General features: G+C 42.3%; 1 protein-coding gene across 1 annotated transcript in view; it reads right to left on the bottom strand.

The window, feature by feature from the left end:
• Window positions 1-22,336, bottom strand: part of LOC135552534 (glutamate receptor ionotropic, kainate 4-like) — a 221,640-nt gene that overhangs the window by 139,714 nt on the left and 59,590 nt on the right. The window contains exons 2-3 of the mRNA XM_064984212.1: window positions 13,341-13,505; window positions 3,552-3,649 (exon numbers count right to left, since the gene is read on the bottom strand). Of these exons, the coding sequence (XP_064840284.1) occupies window positions 3,552-3,649; window positions 13,341-13,505 (263 nt within the window). The remainder of the gene's footprint in view (window positions 1-3,551; window positions 3,650-13,340; window positions 13,506-22,336) is intronic.

Here is a 22,336-nt window from a genome sequence, read left to right as displayed (position 1 = left end):
GGAAATTGAATGTCTGCTTTTATTTTTCCCCATCTACAAATAGGTGCCCTTCTTTGCGAGGCATTGGAAAACCTCCCTGTTTTTTTGTGGATGAATATGTGTTTGAAATCCACTGCGACTGAGGGAACTTACAGATAGGATGCGTCTTGACTCAAGACATTTCAGCTTTTCATTTTGAATTAATTTGTCATAAGTTTGAAAAACATAATTCCACTTTGACATTATGGATTATGGTGTGTAGGCCAGTGACATGTAACTTAAGGCTGTAACACAACAAAAATGTGGAACAAGTCAAGGGATGTGAATACTTTCTGAAGGCACTGTATACAACACATTGATTGCTCATTGATCTATTTGTCAGTGTTGGATGCACATTATACCAGCACATATGCAATATCAATAATCTCGATCTATAATAAATGTTCATCAACGTTAGTACTATGAGGCTACTGCATTAAACACACACCTCTGGCAATTAAATTGGAAAACAATATTCTCCATCGCACTCCACTCTCCCCTCAAACAGGTCATAATAAAGTGGCCAAAGCACTCTCCCTCCCTCAGTCCCACAGACATGTTCCATCAGCCAGGGCCAGGCCTGTTGTCCTCTACTGAGAAAGACTATCGACATGCCCAGTTTGCAAAAGGAGACCATTGGTGAGATATCACTTTCAGGGTAATAACAGAGCAGTGGGACCTTCATTCATTGTCAGAATACACCCTGACAGCTATTAAAGAAACTCCTCAAAACAGTATCCTGTTTACAGTAGTAACATCCTGCAACAGGCACAAATCCCTGAAGCCGAAGCAAAACTGCTCAACATCACGACTCAATGTACATATTACCTCAATTAACTCGACACCGGTGCCCCCGCACATTGACTCTGTACCGGTAACCCCTGTATATAGCCTCCACATTGACTCTGTACCGGTAACCCCTGTATATAGCCTCCACATTGACTCTGTACCGGTAACCCCTGTATATAGCCTCCACATTGACTCTGTACCGGTAACCCCTGTATATAGCCTCCACATTGACTCTGTACCGGTAAGCCCTGTATATAGCCTCCACATTGACTCTGTACCGGTAACCCCTGTATATAGCCTCCACATTGACTCTGTACCGGTAACCCCTGTATATAGCCTCCACATTGACTCTGTACCGGTAACCCCTGTATAGAGCCTCCACATTGACTCTGTACCGGTAACCCCTGTATAGAGCCTCCACATTGACTCTGTACCGGTAACCCCTGTATATAGCCTCCACATTGACTCTGTACCGGTAACCCCTGTATATAGCCTCCACATTGACTCTGTACCGGTAACCCCTGTATATAGCCTCCACATTGACTCTGTACCGGTAACCCCTGTATATAGCCTCCACATTGACTCTGTACCGGTAACCCCTGTATATAGCCTCCACATTGACTCTGTACCGGTAAGCCCTGTATATAGCCTCCACATTGACTCTGTACCGGTAACCCCTGTATATAGCCTCCACATTGACTCTGTACCGGTAACCCCTGTATATAGCCTCCACATTGACTCTGTACCGGTAACCCCTGTATATAGCCTCCACATTGACTCTGTACCGGTAAGCCCTGTATATAGCCTCCACATTGACTCTGTACCGGTAACCCCTGTATATAGCCTCCACATTGACTCTGTACCGGTAACCCCTGTATATAGCCTCCACATTGACTCTGTACCGGTAACCCCTGTATATAGCCTCCACATTGACTCTGTACCGGTAACCCCTGTATATAGCCTCCACATTGACTCTGTACCAGGAAACCCCTGTATATAGCCTCCACATTGACTCTGTACCGGTAACCCCTGTATATAGCCTCCACATTGACTCTGTACCGGTAACCCCTGTATATAGCCTCCACATTGACTCTGTACCGGTAACCCCTGTATATAGCCTCCACATTGACTCTGTACCGGTAACCCCTGTATATAGCCTCCACATTGACTCTGTACCGGTAACCCCTGTATATAGCCTCCACATTGACTCTGTACCGGTAACCCCTGTATATAGCCTCCACATTGACTCTGTACCGGTAACCCCTGTATATAGCCTCCACATTGACTCTGTACCGGTAACCCCTGTATATAGCCTCCACATTGACTCTGTACCGGTAACCCCTGTATATAGCCTCCACATTGACTCTGTACCGGTAACCCCTGTATATAGCCTCCACATTGACTCTGTACCGGTAACCCCTGTATATAGCCTCCACATTGACTCTGTACCGGTAACCCCTGTATATAGCCTCCACATTGACTCTGTACCGGTAACCCCTGTATATAGCCTCCACATTGACTCTGTACCGGTAACCCCTGTATAGAGCCTCCACATTGACTCTGTACCGGTAACCCCTGTATAGAGCCTCCACATTGACTCTGTACCGGTAACCCCTGTATATAGCCTCCACATTGACTCTGTACCGGTAACCCCTGTATATAGCCTCCACATTGACTCTGTACCGGTAACCCCTGTATATAGCCTCCACATTGACTCTGTACCGGTAACCCCTGTATATAGCCTCCACATTGACTTTGTACCGGTAACCCCTGTATAGAGCCTCCACATTGACTCTGTACCGGTAACCCCTGTATATAGCCTCCACATTGACTCTGTACCGGTAACCCCTGTATAGAGCCTCCACATTGACTCTGTACCGGTAACCCCTGTATATAGCCTCCACATTGACTCTGTACCGGTAACCCCTGTATAGAGCCTCCACATTGACTCTGTACCGGTAACCCCTGTATATAGCCTCCACATTGACTCTGTACCGGTAACCACTGTATAGAGCCTCCACATTGACTCTGTACCGGTAACCCCTGTATAGAGCCTCCACATTGACTCTGTACCGGTAACCCCTGTATATAGCCTCCACATTGACTCTGTACCGGTAACCCCTGTATATAGCCTCCACATTGACTCTGTACCGGTAACCCCTGTATAGAGCCCCGCTATTGTTATTTACAGCCGTTCTTTCATTATTTGTTCATCTTAACTCTTTCTCAAACTGCATTGTTGGTGAAGGGCTTGTATAAGTAAGCATTTCACTGTAAGGTATTCGGCGCATGTATTCGGCACATGTATTCGGCGCATGTATTCGGCACATGGGACAAATAGCATTTGATTTTATTTCATTTGAATGGACCCTGTACTGAACACGTATAGATGATGACTTTCGATGTTGTTCAAGGAGAGGCGGTCCTTCACACAACTGACAGACACACGGGCAGGACCAAGCCAATTACAATCCGTCTGAGAAATGATTCGATTGGATTAATGTTGTACGCTGTTAAGTCCTTGACCCTTGGCCCCTTTGAAAATTCAGACAATAGCTTATAACGTTATGAGAGAAGAAGAAAAAAATGTCTGTCTGCTGTGGCATTGACATGAGTCCCAGACAAGGGTCGAGCACAGCCTCAAAATCACAGTAGTAATAAAACACATCGTTCCATAATATGACTGGAAAACTGCTATTGTGACAGGCAAAATAAAGCCAGTCAAAATACAAGCCGGTACTCACCTCTTTCTCTCCACAGATATTGCTGATGATGGAATTGGAAGCAGGGCTGGCAGAGGGACCCAGGACTGCCACCACTCCCTTGGACAGGATCTGGCACACTGTCAACACACAGAGACAAGCATCCAGTCAGATAATACAGGACAGGACATGGTCAAAAGGCCACATTCAGCCTGTTGAATAGGAGTTGTATGTTGCTTAGTGCGTGGTTTTATCCTACACTAACAGTCTGAGCCAGCGGTTCCCAGGTAATCTTTAATAAGTAGGAGGTTTTGGGGTTTTCTGCCTATTAACTTGATCATGTTCTATCGATGTATTAACTTCCAGCTGCTCTGTGTATGATTTCCCCTCACCGATAGTAGACCTACAGCTGTGGATTAAAATATGACAGATTGAATGGGGGTGCAATGATAGAACATAATTAGCAACAGGTTGGAATGGCCATGTGGAAGTTTTTTGCTAACCATTTAGAATTTCCTGCCAGGAAGCATTCTATTTAAGATAACAATTGGGGACAAAAGTTGTACTCGAAAAGTGTCATGTCGGGAGTTAGTGCCAAGCAAAATGTGCCGTCATGCAGGGGCACAATGACCTGGTTAAAATAATAGCTGAGAACTACATTTAATCTAAACATTTCAGGTATTTTATCAGTCTTCAAAAGGAAGTTGTGATCTGTCTTTTCAAACATCCACCATCACACTGAATCAGTGTCAAAAAGGGAACATTTTTAGGGAAATAGAATTTTTCCTATGCACTCCCCTGCACACGAGTTTGGGTTTTAATCTTACTTGCAGGGGAAACAAAAAATGCAATTTCAGGTGGGGCTTGATCCCTGTCTTTAATTAACATTGTATGGTAGTGAGGAGGAGGACTGCTGTCTTAAGATGTGGACTTCTTTTGACCAGTCAAAAAGTAGTGCACTATGTAGGGAATAGGGTGGCATTTCGGACACAATCGTAGAGGAAGACAGACTGGCTGGGGTGGGGGACGGGCCATGAACAAACACCAAATGCGGGTAAATATTTATAAAGGAAGAGTAAAGGAGGACGATTTTTTAGCTATTGGAGCAAAGCTCGGGATCTTCGCCGAACGAGATTAGAAAATGACAGGAGCAGTGAATCAAATGATTAATAAATAATCCCTTTGTCATCCAATGGAGTGTCCCCGACACTCCCCTCCTTCTCCTCTCTCACCCACCTGCCCCTCTCTCCTCCATTTAAAGCACATTTGCACCTGTCTGCACGGCGTCACCGAACTACCAAGTAATCTGATTAGACTGACATGACGCCCCATGAGGCTTTTTACAGGGGTGCATTTTCTATTTTACACAGGGAACAGAATATCCTGTTCTCATTTGTTCTACATTTGTTTTTATCACTTTGTACATTTATTTTGGAATTCCACCCTGTAAACGTAATTTGTCTGATGACGCACGATTGGATAAGGACAGCCATTTCATACAAGTGCATTTTCATCCACTTTCACTCTCCTCGCTGCCTCTCCTCGATTACCTTTTTCAAAAGTAGGCCAGAGAGGACAGAGAGAGAACGCAGTAGTTGAGCAAATCCAATTGAGAAAAGGCCAATGTGTCCATTTGGGATTCTTTTCCCGCTCCTCCACGTTCTATGGCCAAAGCAATTTACATCCGTGACAAGTGACAACTTTTCCAATATGAATGTGGATCATTATAACGGAAACATGCACCACTTCTGTCTAATCTTGGTCAGAAGGTCAGTGGGTTGTCTGGAGTCCATTCTGTTTGTTTACAATTGATTCCCTCAAATCAATTGATTCTTATTGAAAGCTGCAGCAGCTGCAAATGAGATAAAGCCAACATGCACGGGACCTGGAGTTTAGTTCTGTGAACCCACAGAAATATACACGTTCATATGCACACATGAATGCACACACACACACGCACACACACACACACACACACACACACACACACACACACACACACACACACGCACACACGCACACACGCACACACGCACACACACACACACACACACACACACACACACACACACACACACACACACACACACACACACACACACACACACATCAAAACCACACACACCACTCACACGCAGTAAGTGAAAATAACGTGGGGCAAAAAAGTATTTAGTCAGCCACCAATTGTGCAAGTTCCCCCACTTAAAAATATGAGAGAGGCCTGTAATTTTCATCATAGGTAAACTTCAACAATGAAAGACAAAATGAGAAAAAAAATTCTCCAGAAAATCACATTGTAGGATTTTTTATTAATTTATTTGCAAATTATGGTGGAAAATAAGTATTTGGTCACCTACAAACAAGCAAGATTTCTGGCTCTCACAGACCTGTAACTTCTTCTTTAAGAGGATCCTATGTCCTCCACTCGTTACCTGTATTAATGGCACCTGTTTGAACTTGTTATCAGTATAAAAGACACCTGTCCACAACCTCAAACAGTCACACTCCAAACTCCACTATGGCCAAGACCAAAGAGCTGTCAAAGGACACCAGAAACAAAATTGTAGACCTGCACCAGGCTGGGAAGACTGAATCTGCAATAGGTAAGCAGCTTGGTTTGAAGAAATCAACTGTGGGAGCAATTATTAGGAAATGGAAGACATACAAGACCCCTGATAATCCCCCTCGATCTGGGGCTCCACGCAAGATCTCGCCCCGTGGGGTCAAAATGATCACAAGAACGGTGAGCAAAAATCTCAGAACCACACGGGAGGACCTAGTGAATGACCTGCATAGAGCTGGGACCAAAGTAACAAAGCATACCATCAGTAACACACTACCTCGCCAGGGACTCAAATCCTGCAGTGCCAGACGTGTCCCCCTGCTTAAGCCAGTACATGTCCAGGCCAGTCTGAAGTTTGCTAGAGAGCATTTGGATGATCCAGAAGAGGATTGGGAGAATGTCATATGGTCAGATTAAACCAAAATATAACTTTTTGGTAAAAACTCAACTCGTCGTGTTTGAATGCTGAGTTGCATTCAAAGAACACCATACCTACTGTGAAGCATGGGGGTGGAAACATCATGCTTTGGGGCTGTTTTTCTGCAAAGGGACCAGGACGACTGATCCGTGTAAAGGAAAGAATGAATGGGGCGATGTATCGTGAGATTTTGAATGAAAACCTCCTTCCATCAGCAAGGGCATTGAAGATGAAACGTGGCTGGGTCTTTCAGCATGACAATGATCCCAAACACACCGCCCGGCCAAGAAGGAGTGGATTCGTAAGAAGCATTTCAAGGTCCTGGAGTGGCCTAGCCAGTCTCCAGATCTCAACCCCATAGAAAATCTTTGGAAGGAGTCGAAAGTCCGTGTTGCCCAGCAATAGCCCCAAAACATCACTGCTCTAGAGGAGATCTGCATGGAGGAATGGGCCAAAATACCAGCAACAGTGTGTGAAAACCTTGTGAAGACATACAGAAAACGTTTGACCTCTGTCATTGCCAAAAAAGAGTATATAACAAAGTATTGCGATAAACTTTTGTTATTGACCAAATACTTATTTTCCACCATAATATGCTAATAAATTCATTAAAAATCCTACAATGTGATTTTCTGGATTTTATTTCTCATTTTGTCTGTCATCGTTGAAGTGTACCTATGATGAAAATTACAGGCCTCTCTCATCTTTTTACGTGGGAGAACTTGCACAATTGGTGGCTGACTAAATACCTTTTTGCCCCACTGTACGTGGCTTTTTGGACACATCTGAACACGTGTGAAAAAATCAGATGTGAAAAACAGTCAGACACATGTGGTTTCCCAACATTTCACGTGTACTCATGTCCGCTACACTTTCACATATGCATTTTCACACTTTAACGACAACTAGAGCTGTCAAATGATTACAAAAATGGATGGAGTATATCGCAGGAATCGCTTCATAATTTGCTCAAATTGAGCTGTAATTTATCTTGGATGTTTTCAGTGTATTTTGAAAGATTTCAGACAATGTGCCACCCCCCCAAAAATGTCTGCACTGAAATTACAAAAAGTGAACTTGAGTTAATTAACTGATTAACTCTGACAGTGCTCTTTTTAACATGTTAAACAGGATAAATAACGAGACATGGAGCACTAGCCTTTGTTCTTTTCACTGGGCTCTTTCTAATAGTCACTGACCAACATATGGAGAAGAGAGGCGTGTACCTGCAATTAACGCACTTGAATTATTATACTCAGGTAGGCTAAATTACCTTTATACAGAATGGCGTTACAGAATTTGCAATCCCATATGTGGAAAAATTGCTACTGCAACATGTTAACACCACCTTTTAACATGTGAGGAGAATGACACCATTTCACCACCATGTTCACCATGTTGAACGTGAGATTTTCACATGAGAAAGTTTTTCACATGTGAAATGGTATATCCCATTTTTCACAAAATTCAAGTGAGGTGAAAACACGTTTTTCTCACATGTGAAAAAGTGGTGTTAACATGTGAACTCTAAATTTTAAATACATTCGACATGCGATTTTTGTCAGGGCAATCACACACACACACCTCTACAAAGCTTGGTAGTCTTGGCTGACTTTCTATCCATCCTACATGGCCATAACCAGAGCTCTAATAAAAGGTAGGAACAGCTCTGGTGTTGTGGAAAAAGCTGGGGCTGGGCGGGCAGAAAGACACACACACACACACACACACACACACACACACACACACACACACACACACACACACACACACACACACACACACACACACACACACTGGGCTGGGCAAGTAGTGCTGGCTGTGTGACATTTCCCCCTTACTGGTGCCACTGATCCATCCCTAATCCAATTTCTACCTGGGCACATCCACTACAGCACTAAATTAGAATGGGATTTACAGGCAGCCAACCAAGCAGGGAGAGGAATACAGTTGTTTTTATGCATGAGGAGGAGCTACCGCGACCATAAAGCTCTACTAATTCTGAGAATTGCAAGGAAGGGTCCTCTTTTTTTTATAACAATAGGGTTACTGTCCTCAATTTGGAAGCCCCAGTTCAATAAGGTTACTGACTGAATGATGGTATGAATCTAATGGGCATACACCTACAGTACAATGTGCTTTTAACCCCCTAGAGTCAATTGACGCAGAGGTGCATCAATCTAAAGTAACATGATTAAAAAAATCCCCATCAGTTTAAGCAAGAGAGCGAGAGTTTTCCTCAATCCACCACATCCGTCTATGTTATACTTCCGCATCTGCGTTGAAAAGTGGCGCTGCGGTGAGCGGTGTTTGTCAGACCATGAGACATCACAAAAATTGGTCTTCTCATGAAAACGTCTGTAATACGGACGCTATATGCCGTCATTGTAAATACGAATTTGTTCTTAATTGACTTGCCTAGTTAAAAAAAGGTTAATTTACGGAAAGGGGAGCACGATGGCGGTCTCCATTTTGCTCTATAACCCCCACCACAAGTGTCAGGGGACTCTTCTGAAGTCAGTACTGTTGATGACAACTTCTGTTTGTAGCATCAGAAGCGTTTGGGCTACACACTAATGTGACCCCACTGTGGAAAGGGGATATTCTCATGAACACGATGGTGTTTTGCTCTACGACCCCCACAAGTGTCACAGGACTAGCCTGAAGGTAACCAGTACCGCTTTTTTTAAATGAACAGCAGTATGAAAGTAGTTTTATGCCTACCCAAAAAAAGGGGTTAAACACACTTTCTTATATCTCCAAATATTTCAAAACCTTGTTTCTTATGATTGATTTTTTGACTGTAATTTTTTTTACATTTATGAATGTGTTTTTCAATGCATTTCTCTGGGCTATAGTAGTAAAGGACAAATTCTATATTTGACCAAAATATACACCACTGTTCAAATGTTTGGGGCCACTTAGAAATGTCCTTGTTTTCCATGAAAACATACATGAAATGAGTTGCAAAATGAATAGGAAATATAGTCAAGACTAAATAATGATTTTTTTATTTAAATAATAATTGTGTCCTTCAAACTTTGCTTTCATCAAAGAATCCTCCATTTGCAGAAATTACCGCCTTGCAGACCTTTGGCATTCTAGTTCTCAATTTGTTGAGGTAATCTGAAGAGATTTCAGCCCCATGCTTCCTGAAGCACCTCCCACAAGTTGGATTGGCTTCTTAAGTACTATACAGTCAAGCTGCTCCCACAATAGCTCAATAGGGTTGAGATGTTACTGTGCTGGACACTCCATTATAGACAGAATACCAGCTAACTGCTTCTTCCCTAAATACTTCTTGCATAGTTTGGAGCTGTGCTTTGGGTCATTGTCCTGTTGTAGGAGGAAATTGGCTCCAAGCGCCGTCCACAGGGTAAGGCATGGCATTGCAAAATGGAGTGATAGCCTTCCTTCAAGTTCCCTTTTACCCTGTACAAATCTCCCACTTTACCACCACCAAAGCACCCCCAGACCATCACATTGCCACCACCATCCTTGACAGATGGCGTCAAGCACTCCTCCAGCATCTTTTCATTTTTTTCTGCGTCTCACAAATGTTCTTCTTTGTGATCCGAACACCTCAAACTTAGATTTGTCTGTCCATTACACTTTTTTCCAATCTTCCTTTGTCCGGTGTCTGTGTTCATTAGCCCATCTTAATCTTTTATTTTTATTGGCCAGTCTGAGATAAGGCTTTTTCTTTGCAACTCTGCCTCGAAGGCCAGCATCCCGGAGTTGCCTCTTCACTGTTGACGTTGAGACTGGTGTTTTGCAGGTACTATTTAATGAAGCTGCCAGTTGAGGACTTGTGAGGCGTCTGTTTCTCAAAATAGACACTCTAATGAACTTGTCCTCTTGCTCAGGTGTGCACTGGGGCCTCCCACTCTTCTTTCTATTCTGGTTAGAGCCAAATTAGCACTGTTAAATGAAGGGAGTAGTACACAACGGCGTACGAGATGTTCAGTTTCTTGGCAAATTCTCGCATTGAATAGCCTTCATTTCTCAGAACAAGAATAGACTGACGAGTTTCAGAAGAAAGGTCTTTGTTTCTGGCCATTTTGAGCCTGTAATCGAACCCACAAATGCTGATGCTCCAAATACTCAACTAGTCTATAGAAGGCCAGTTTAATTGATTCTTTAAACCAGGACAACAGTTTTCAGCTGTGCGAACATAATTGCAAAAGGGTTTTCTAATGATCAATTAGCCTTTTAAAATGATGAACTTAGATTAGGTAACACAACGTGCCATTTGGAACACAGGAGCGATGGTTGCTGATAATGGGCCTCTGTACGCCTATGTAGATATTCCATTAAAAATCTGCCGTTTCCAGCTACCATAGTAATTTACAAAATCAACAATATCTACACTGTATTTCTGATCAATTTGCTGTTATTTTAATGGACAAAAAAATTGCTTTTCTTTCGAAGTGACCCCAAACTTTTGAACGGTAGAATATATATACAGTTGAAGTCAGAAGTTTACATACACCTTAGCCAAATACATTTAAACTCAGTTTTTCACAATTCCTAACATTTAATCCTAGTAAAAATTCCCTGTCTTAGGTCAGTTAGGACCACCACTGTATTTTAAGAATGTGAAATGTCAGAATAATAGTTGAGAGAAATATTTATTTAAACTTTTATTTCACATATTTTTATTTCATATATCACAGTGGGTCAGATGTTTACATATACTCAATTAATATTTGGTAGCAGTGCCTTTAAATTGTTTAACTTGGGTCAAACGTTTCGGGTTGCCTTCCACAAGCTGCTCACAGTAATTCTGGTGAATTTTGGCCCATGCCTCCTGACAGAGCTGGTGTAACTGAGTCAGGTTAGTAGGCCTCCTTGCTCACACAAGCTTTTTCAGTTCTGCCCCTATAGGGTTGAGGTCAGGGCTTTGTGATGGCCACTCCAATACCTTGACTTTGTTGTCCTTAAACCATTTTGCCACAACTTTGGAAGTATGTTTGGGGTCATTGTCCATTGTATCTGTTTCCTCCAGCATCTTCACAAGTTCCTTTGCTGTTGTTCTGGGATTGATTTGCACTTTTCACACTAAAGTACGTTCATCTCTAGGAAACAGAATGTGTCTCCTTGCTGAGCAGTATGACGGCTGCGTGGTCCCATGGTGTTTATAATTGCATACTACTGTTTGTACAGATGAACGGGGTACCTTCAAGCGTTTGGAAATTGCTCTCAAGGATGAACCAGACTTGTGGAGGTCTACAATTCTTTTCCGGAGGTCTTGAATGATTTCTTTTGATTTCCCCATGTTGTCTAAAGAGGCACTGAGTTTGAAGGTAGGCCTTGAAATACATCTACAGGTACACCTCCAAGTGACTCAGATGATGTCAATTAGCCTGTCAGAAGCTTCTAAAGCCATGACATCATTTTCTGGAATTTTCCAAGCTGTTTAAAGGCACAGTCAACTGAGTGTATGTAAACTTCTGACCCACTGGAATTGTGTTACAGTGAATTATAAGTGAAATAACCTGTCTGTAAACAATTGTCGGAAAAATGACTTGTGTCATGAACAAAGTAGATGTCCAAACTGACTTGCCAAAACTAGTTTGTTAATAAGAAATTTGTGGAGTGGTTGAAAAACGAGTTTTAATGACTCCAACCTAAGTGCATGTAAACTTCCGACTTCAACTGTACATGTATATTTTTGAGGGATACCTAATGGGGTCATAAAATTCTAACTCAAATATCTAAATGCTTTTTTTCATCTAATCAAAGTAGCTGGTGTAAAAATACCAGCACTAAAACCAACTTGTTGAAATGTAAATACATTATTAATATTTCATTGCACAAGGTCATGATGATAGGCTATTGACATTGTTAAGATTTTTCCAAATCCTGTCCACCTCATTAGAGCTGTAGTATTTACTGTATATCTTTAGGCTAGTCATTCAAACAGCTCGGTAACAAGGAAACAAAACAGGGTCCAAAATCTAACATCCAGACATCAACATACCTTTTGGCTCCTGAAACGTCCAAATATGACTGCTCATTTTGCTCTTTCACACGATAGAGCACCTCAGCTATTTTCCAATAATTTGTTTACCACTGTTCTCGCTACTACAAATATTACTAAACAAGATAGACTTATCTCGCTGTACTCAAGGGATTTCTGAAAGCAGGGGATAACAAGGGGAGACAGGCACAGAATTTAAAAGACTGACAGACAGAAGGACGAATGGACAGACGGATAGACAGACACTGATAGACATTGACAGGCAGACACTGACAGAGACAGCCAACCAGTAAGACAGACAGACAGACAGACAGACAGACAGACAGACAGACAGACAGACACTGACAGACAGAGACAGCCAACCAGTCAGACAGACAGACAGACATTGACAGACAGACATTGACAGACAGACACTGACAGAGACAGCCAACCAGTAAGACATACAGACAGACAGTAAGACAGGCAGACAGACAGACAGACAGACAGACAGAGACAGCCAACCAGTAAGACAGACAGACAGACAGACCGACAGACAGACAGACAGACAGACAGACAGACAGACACTGACAGACAGAGACAGCCAACCAGTAAGACAGACAGACAGACAGACAGACAGACAGACAGACAGACAGACAGACAGACACTGACAGACAGACATTGATAGACAGACATTGACAGACAGACATTGACAGACAGACACTGACAGAGACAGCCAACCAGTAAGACAGACAGACAGACATTGACAGACAGACAGACAGACAGACAGACAGACGTTCTAATGTGACACCGTGGTCTTTCACTTTTTGAAAATGATAACAGAGTCGGGAAGCCACCTCGTTCTCTCATCCTCAACCGCCCACTACTTACTGGTCTCTCCCATCTCATATTCACTGTCTCTCAGCAGCTCAAAGATGTCCACCTCCAGCTTTCCTGTTGTGGAGCGGTTACTGGACCGGTTGATGCTGTCCTTTGCCAGAGTGATGGCCAATCGCTCACCCCGGCTGCACTCCATTGGGTCGTCAAGTATGGCGGCTGCAGAAGAGAATGGGAAGAAAGAATAACATTATAAGGGATCTTTGGCAACCCAGTATCACAATGGGCCACATTGTCAAGACACGGTGCGTATACTTCATGATTTCCTCTGTGCTGCACAAACTGTGCTGCAAATAATGCAGAACTACAGAGATCACACATATGGGGGGGGGGGGGGGGGGCGTTAATATGAATGAATCAGACAACCTGTTGAGAGATCGGCCCTTGCTGTGTCCTAGCAAGCAAATGAGCAACTCAGTGGTCGATTCACACGACAGTTTTAGGATAACTGAAAAGGCACATAGTGCCAAGCTTGCAATCCTGGTGTGTCCCAAGACAGCAGGTTCAGGTTCAACACTCCAGCGTAATTAGTCAAATTAGACGAGGGTGAAGTAAAAAAACAAAAAAAAACACGACATTCTAGGTAGAAATCAATGGACGAGGGAAGTGAACCCTGAGCTCACCATGCTGTAAGTAAAACAGGGAATTGAGAATATGAATTGTATAATTCCCTCCAACATAGACACAATCCACCAGAAGCTATTTACAATCGGCTTAAGTGCTAAATATTAGCTTTCTTTCTGTAGGAATGTTGCCTAACGGTGAGGTCAGTCAATGCAAGTACAGACGTGTGTATAACTGACCCCTGCATTTCTCTGTGCTTTGCGCCAATACATAAGTTCAACCTGTAGAGCAAAACGAAAGGTTCCACTAAAGAGGGGGTCGTTTGCCTGACCATTTTGTTGACCGATAACTGCAAAAACATTCACAATACGGGCTCCATTTTAACAGCAATCACAGCTATTGCTGCTTTCCCTGAGTTGTCCAGCGAGTGAGATTAACAGCACTGTAATTAGATACGGGATCGGATGTAGATGGAGGGCAAGGACAATGTAATAATTACTGTAGCATTAGAGCTGATAAACCACAGCCACAGTGGGATAAAACTGTCCTCGCAGCAATTAGGGATGTTTACAAAGATTCAGATGAAGGTATAGCAAAAAGGTTGCCTGAGGTTTATTTATCCATATATTCTTCCATTTATCCATTATTTTACTGTGGAGGAAGAATGAGAATTTGCTCGGTAACATAGATAATTAAGATGTCTTATCTGCATAATATTCTTAAATGATTGAACTGTGGAACTCTTGTTATTAGCAAATATCCTTTCGGACTCTGGTGTTGGCAGTTGCACTTCCTCCCTCATATGGGCCTCCGTCACTTAATATAATAATAATAAATAATAATAATATATTCCATTTAGCAGACGCTTTTGTCCAAAGCGACTTACAAGTCGGCTGGGGCCACTACTTTTACATATGGGTGGCCCCAGCGGGAATCGAACCCACGACGCTTGGCGTTGCAAGCGCCATGCTCTACCGACTGAGCCACACAGGACTTAGGTGTGCCGAAGCCTCGGTCACTCTCGGCCCAGAGAGGGGAGAAGCCAGGCTTGTCTATCACATGTCCCTGTTGCTATGCAGAATATCAGAAGGAGAAGAGGACAGGAGGGAACATTGTCTTCATATGCAAATATGTATCTTTACCTATTACAAACAATGTGATAGGATGGTGTGACTAGTGGGGAACCAATTAATTGTCTCCACAATGCCTGTGCCCAGTCACTCCCTGCTTCGGCCTTGTGGGAGATAAGGTCTGAGACAGGATGTGTGGGGTAGTGTCTGGAACCATTGTACGTCATCTCTGATGTTACACCGATCCTGGGATAGTGTGTAACCCAGAGGTTCACCCCCCTCAGTGAGCTCGTCTAGCTAGGTGTGTGGTCAAGGACATGAGTTTTACTTGAGATCGGGGTATCTAGAGTTGACAATTGATTTATGCCATAGAATGAGTTGGTGTTTCTGTACTGTGAAGTATCAGGGAAAGAACAGTCTTCATAGCAAATTCTATCTTGCTGGGGGATACTCCTTTCTCATATATCAAGTCTGACCTTGTGAACCATTCCACACATCTGTTGTTTGTCATGGAGACTAAGGTGGTGTATCTTTGCTATAAAATATCTTTGTATCCTTTGTGTCGGGCACTAAACGAATCATCTAAGGGCGGTTCGTCGACCAGCCATCATTATTGCAGAGCTCTCACTAACAAATATGTATTTTAAGTATAACTCTGACTTGTGTGATAAGTTTGTCTCTCCTCATTTGATAATACAGAAAAAACCACCACATTACTCTTAATTAAACTTTTGGTGAATAATGGGATTCAAAGAGGGAGATACTGGATTTGTCAGTATGTACAGATTGTGCCTTGCCTTGTCTCTGCTAGTGCAAACAGAATGTAGCCTACAGAATATAATTAACATGATGGGGAAGAAGCTTTTATCCAATTAAAATGTATATGGATTTGATTGCAAGAAAAATATGGACAGTTTGTCTCTCGCAAAGTTTAATTTGGAGAAACATTTGCAAATTAACACTTTAAAAAGCAATGAACATGTGATGAGTTCCTGACAAAATACCACATTTTACATAATTTTTACTTGTCAAAATTGAGATTTTAGAGTCGCTATGAAGGGTGTTTGAATATGCAATTAACTGACTTGGTATTACCTTACTTTTACTTTTACTAACTTTACTTTATTAGATCTACATAGCAGTCAATTATAGTCAATCCGAATACAAAACATTGGGGTTTGTGAGATGTACAGTGCATTCGGAAAGTATTCAGACCCCTTGACTTGTTACAGCCTTATTCTAAAATAGATTTTATTTTATTCCCTCTAAAAATCTACACACAATACACCACAAAGACAAAGAAAAAACATGTTTTTTGACATTTATACAAATGTATATATATAAAAAACTGAAATATCACATTTGCATATGTATTCAGACCCTTTATTCAGTACTTTGTTGAAGCACCTTTGTCAGCGATTACAGCCTCAAGTCTTCTTGGGTACGCTACAAGCTTGGCACACCTGTATTTGGGGAGTTTCTCCAATTCTTCTCTGCAGATCCTCTCAAGCCCTGTCAGGTTGGATGGGGAGCGTCGCTGCACAGCTATTTTCAGGTTCTCTCCAGAGATGTTCGATCTGGTTCAAGTCTGAGCTCTGGCTGGGCCACTTAAGGGTATTCAGAGACTTGTCCCGAAGCCACTACTGCGTTGTCTTGGCCGTGTGCTTAGGGTGGTTGTCCTGTTAAAAGGTGAACCTTCACCCCACTCTGAGGCCCTTAGCACTATGGAGCAGGTTTTCATCAAGGACCTTTCTGTACTTTGCTCCGTTCATCTTTCCCTCAATCCTGACAAGTCACCCAGTTCCTGCCGCTGAAAAACATCCCCACAGCATGATGCTGCCACCACCATGCTTCACTGTAGGGATGGTGCCAGGTTTCCTTCAGACATGATGCTTAGCATTCAGGTCAAAGTGTTCAATATTGGTTTCATCAGACCAAAGAATCTTGTTTCTCATGATCTGAGAGTTTAGGTGCCTTTTGGCAAATTCCAGGCGGGCTGTCATGTATCATTTTACTGAGGAATGGCTTCTGTCTAGCCACTCTACCATAAAGGCCTGACTGGTGGAGTCCTGCAGAGATTGTTGTCCTTATGGGATGTTCTCCCATCTCCACAGAGCAACTCTGGAGCTCTGTCAGAGTGAACATCGGGTTCTTGGTCCCTTACCTGACTAAGCCCCTTCTCCCCTGATTGCTCAGTTTGACCAGGCGGTCTGTTCTAGGAAGAGTCTCGGTGGTTCCAAACTTCTTCCATTTAAGAATGATGGGGGCCACTGTGTTCTTGGGGACATTCAATGCTGTAGAATGTTTTTGGTACCCTACCCCAGATCTGTGTCTCGACATAATTCCTTCGACCTAATGGCTTGGTTTTCGCTCCGACATGCACTATCAACTGTGGGACCTTATATTGACAGGTGTGTGCCTTTCCAAATCATGTTCAATTAAGTGAATTTCCCACAGGTGGACTCCCATCAAATTGTAGAAATAGGGCGGCAGGTAGCTTAGTGTTTAGAGCGTTGGGCAAGTAACCGAAAGGTTGTTAGATCGAATCCCTGAGCTGACAAGGTAAACATCTGTCATGCCGCCCCTGAACAAGGCAGTTAACCCACTGTTCATAGGCCGTCATTGTAAATAATAATTTGTTCTTAACTGACTTGCCTAGTTAAATAAAGGTAAAAAAATGATTTTTTGGATTTCCCACAGGTGGACTCCAATCAAATTGTAGAAACATCTCAAGGATGATCAATGGAAACAGGATGAACCTGAGTGAAATTTTGAGTCTCATAGCAAAGGGCCTTAATATTTATGTAAATGAGGTATTTCTGTTATTTATTTTTTATAAATGTGCAACATCAAAGAATATAACTGTTTTTGCTTTGTCATTATGAGCTATTGTGTGTAGATTGTGGATAAATGTGGATAAAGGGAAGGGGTCTGAATACTTTCCAAATGCACTGTACCTATAGCCAATGTTTATACACAAAGCACACTGCATAAAGCCATGACCAACAGACAGTGTATGTAAAATACATGGTTTAATGTTTAAAAAGTACACTACAATGAATGACTCCCTGCCTGTTTGAATAGCATGTCTATCCGCCTGTTTGTCTGCCTGTCCACCGTCAGTTCCACAGCCCAAATTGGTCTCACTCCCTCAAATACTGCCTCTGGGTAAGTTTATTCTGTTTCTATAGTGAGAACAGAAAGGGCCAGAGCTGGGCAATTCTCCCATATTTCTCCCCACTCCAAAGCAGCTCACAACAAAGCCAGGGAAATGCAGACATTGGGCCGACACATAGTTCTGTATAATGTGATCACTTGGAATGTGGTACGGATAATCAACTGATGAAACGATGCATGCATACGATCCAACAGACTGGCGAACTCAATCCCTGTGACATTCTAGAAGCTAGAACAATCAACAGGAAGGTCTGTTATGAAGAGGTGACATTTGTGAGTGGTCGATATGTAATGGTTGAGTAATAGGAATTGTGGCGGAGGTACAGTAATGCTGTATTCAGTCTGGAAGACATGGGGGAGCCCTTGAACCTTTTAAACCAATCAATGGGCAGCCGAGGCATTGCAGTACAGCACAAGCAGAGACAATACCTGTCTTTCTCTCTACATGTCTGTAATACGCGTTACATTTTGAAAGCTCTTAGGTGTGCCGAAGCCTGGCGATAACCTGATATGGAGAAGAGGAAGGACGCAATGGGGGTGAACTGGGCTTTGGTCACGTGGTGATTTTGAATCAATGATGTAGTGCACTATTACTGCGGCCACCTTTAGTATTGGCAAACGTAGTTGAACGTTGCAGTTGTAATATCAACAGTAAATGTCAGAGATGTGTTTGTTCTACATTATAGACTGAACAAAAACATAAACACAACATGTAAAGTGTTGGTCCCATGTTTCATGAGTTGAAATAAACAATCCCAGAAAATGTTCCATACGTACAAAAAGCTTATTTCTTTCACATTTTGTGCACAAATTTGTTGACATCCCTGTTAGTGAGCATTTCTCCTTAGCCAATAGAATCCATCCACCTGACAGGTGTGGCATATTAAGAAGCTGATTAAAGAGCATGATCATTACACAGGTGGGTGCACCTTGTGTTGTAGACAATAAAAAGGCCACTTTAAAATGTGAAGTTTTGTCAAACAACACAATGCCACAGATTGGCATACTGACTTGCAGGAATATACACCATAGGAACATTTCTGTCTTTAATAAAGCCATTTTGTGGAGAAAAACTCATTCTGATTGGCTGGGCCTGGCTGCCATGGGCCCCTGCCCTGTCATTCTAAACCTATAGATTAGAGCCAACATTTATTTCAATTGACTGATTTCCTTATATGAACTGTAACTCAGTAAAATCTTTGAAACTGTTGCATGTTTAGTTAATATTGTTCAGCATATTTATGTCTGGACATTCCAAATCACTGTGCCTTGCTGAACAGTCCCATGCCTACGGATAGGGAAAGTGGCAGAACGGCCAGACCTGAGTTTCTCCATTGAAGATACATTGCTACATATTCAGAACCTAAGAACAATGGTTATACAGTCATTGCATATGCAGTTCTCCATGCATACTGTCGTGCCTACAGAGAGTGATTCACATACTTCAGATGGCCTCGCAAACAACTGTTGAGTATCTCATGGGATGTGGGATGTGTAAGCATCTGTGGTGCATCTCAGCGACTTGAGGATGTTCGACGATTCCTTTGCTTTCTCGTCTGCAGTGAATGATTATCCCACTGCAACATGTATTCACAGGGAATCTTTCATGTTTCTCCTAAGAACATGGCAACATTGAAATAAGAGAGAGAACACAAAGACAGAGCACTGCCTATGCCAGTTGATCCAAAACTTAATAGCATAACATTAAATATGACTGCGCTCTGGTCTGGGTTTTTACAACCATTCAAATGGCAAAGCACCTCATCAGGTGTTCTAGCGGTCCTCGGGGGTGTCCTAATTCATCGCTGCAGTCTCTTATCAGAAAGGCTCACTGCGTAATCACACCGGGCGACATAACAAGCAAGCCAGAGCCAAGAAACATGCAAAAATACCATCTGTGTAAGATGTGTGAAAGTACAGTACAGAACAGTTCACACATGTTGCTTAAAGATCTCAGCTATTATTAATATTCTGCTCATCAAAAGTCTCTCCACTCCGTTACAAGAAAGGGCCAGAGGGATATTTCGGGAGATTATTGAAATTCATCTAGTCTTCGCTACCGAGTACACGGGCACTGATTCAGACACCCTCTGAGTTGTATTTACTCTCTCCTCTGGAACATTGATATCTCCTTCCTCTGAATGACTGAGAGGTTTATTTCAAACCCCAGTCAGATTCCTTCCTCATTTATTCATTTTATTAATGCAAATTGTCTCACTTGTAAATCAAATGTAATATTTCAGTCTGTTAATGAGCTTGGTATTTTGACCATGGGAATACAAATCTCCACTGATTACTTCAGATACTAATTAGCGTGTACAGAGGACAGGCGATTTTTGATCAGTGATTTTACTGTTGGACAAGGGTTGAGGGGGGATTGAAGGTAAGGCAGTGAGAAGCATAGCCAATTGGCCGTTTGTCATGCATGTCTAATAGATGTTTTATTCACGTTTATTCATGTTTATCTGGATTAGCTGTTGATCTGTTGATTTGTATTTTACAACTGTGAGTATGAGCTGTACAAATATAAATAAAAATAACAATAGTGAAACATTAAATAAGTTATCCTTTTGCGATAAAACTGTCAGGACCCGGTTATGAACCTGGGTCTCCGGAGTGAGAAACAGTCACTTAACCAACTGAGCCACGAATAGTGAGCAGAACCCAGAAGATGAGGCAGACACAGCAGTACTTAAGACGGTGTATTTAATAAAGTAAAAAAAAGGAGAAGTCCTTCAATACAAAAAATGGCAAATCCAAAAGGTGGTAGGAATAGCACAAAAAGCCTCAAGAGATACTCAAGAACAAAAACAGAATTCCACAAGAGCATCCACCGGAATCGACAAGAATACACAGAACACTAGGGCTGGGTGCTAACATACAAACACAGAGCACAGAACTGAGGGAAACTAAGGGTTTAAATACAATCAGGGGAAACGAGGCACAGGTGCAAATAATAATGGGGAACAAGGGAAAAAACATAAGGTCAAAAAGCACAATGGGGGCATCTAGTGACCAAAACCCGGAACAACCCTGGCCAAATCCTGACAAAAACTATACTAAATATATTCACGCCACTAAATAATTGATTATAAAACACACTGTTTTGCAATGAAGGTCTACAGTAGCCTCAGCAGCACTCTGTAGGGTAACATCATGGTGTAGCCGGAAGACAGCTAGCTTCTGTCCTCCTCTGGGTACATTGACGTCAATACAAAAACCTAGGAGGCTCATGGTTCTCACCCCCTTCCATAGACTTGCACAGTAATTATGACAACTTCCGTAGGATGTCCTCCAACATATCAGAGCTCTTGCAGCATGAACTGACATGTTATCCACCCAATCAAAGGATCAGATAATTAATCTAGTACTGAAAGTATAAATTACAACTAGCTAGCACTGCCGTGCTTAAAATGTGGTGAGTAGTTGACTAAAAGATAAAGACAATAGTTGAACAATTTTGAACAAATTAATTTCTTCCAAAATGAATGAGAAGCAATTGAGAGAGAACTATATTTGGTCATATTTTTTTAAACTTTCACTTTCACTTAGCTAGCGAATGCAGCTATCTAGTTTAGCCTGCTCAAACGCACAGCTCAAACAGAGAGGGATGCTATTTTAGCTATCTGGCTATGGCTATCCAACACAGGAACTCTTCCAAGTCAAAGTAAGTATTTGGTTTATAATTTATTGCAACCTGGCACGCCGGTGTAACTGCTAAACTGATTTCTGACTGTACACTGTACTGCATGATTGTAGCGGGTTTAGTAACAGGTTAGTTCTAGGCAAGATGCAGGCAAGAGCGTGCAAGCCGGTATTGAATGTGTCATTGTCTGTCACCTGCTCTCTCGACCGTTGTAAACTTGAATTCATGGGCTAAGTTGTAGCAACCTCATGATGGGTACAGGTACAATTCTAGTATCATGTAGTAGCCTAAATCGATGTTACGTTGAGCTGGGTGAATGGAATATGAACGACAGTCATCCAATATGCTGTAATAGAAATAAGGCCATGATCATGAGAAAAGAAAATCATCTTCCCTCATCTTAAATGGAACCAACCGCCACTGATTCACACCCCTAGACATTTTCCACATTTTGTTGTGTTACAGCATGAATTTCAAATGGATTCAATTTCGATTTTGTGTCACTGGCCTACACACAATATCCCATAATGTCA

Source organism: Oncorhynchus masou, chromosome 13 (assembly GCF_036934945.1).
Source record: "Oncorhynchus masou masou isolate Uvic2021 chromosome 13, UVic_Omas_1.1, whole genome shotgun sequence".
NCBI lineage: Eukaryota > Metazoa > Chordata > Actinopteri > Salmoniformes > Salmonidae > Oncorhynchus > Oncorhynchus masou.
This window is presented reverse-complemented; position numbering and strand designations above follow the sequence as displayed.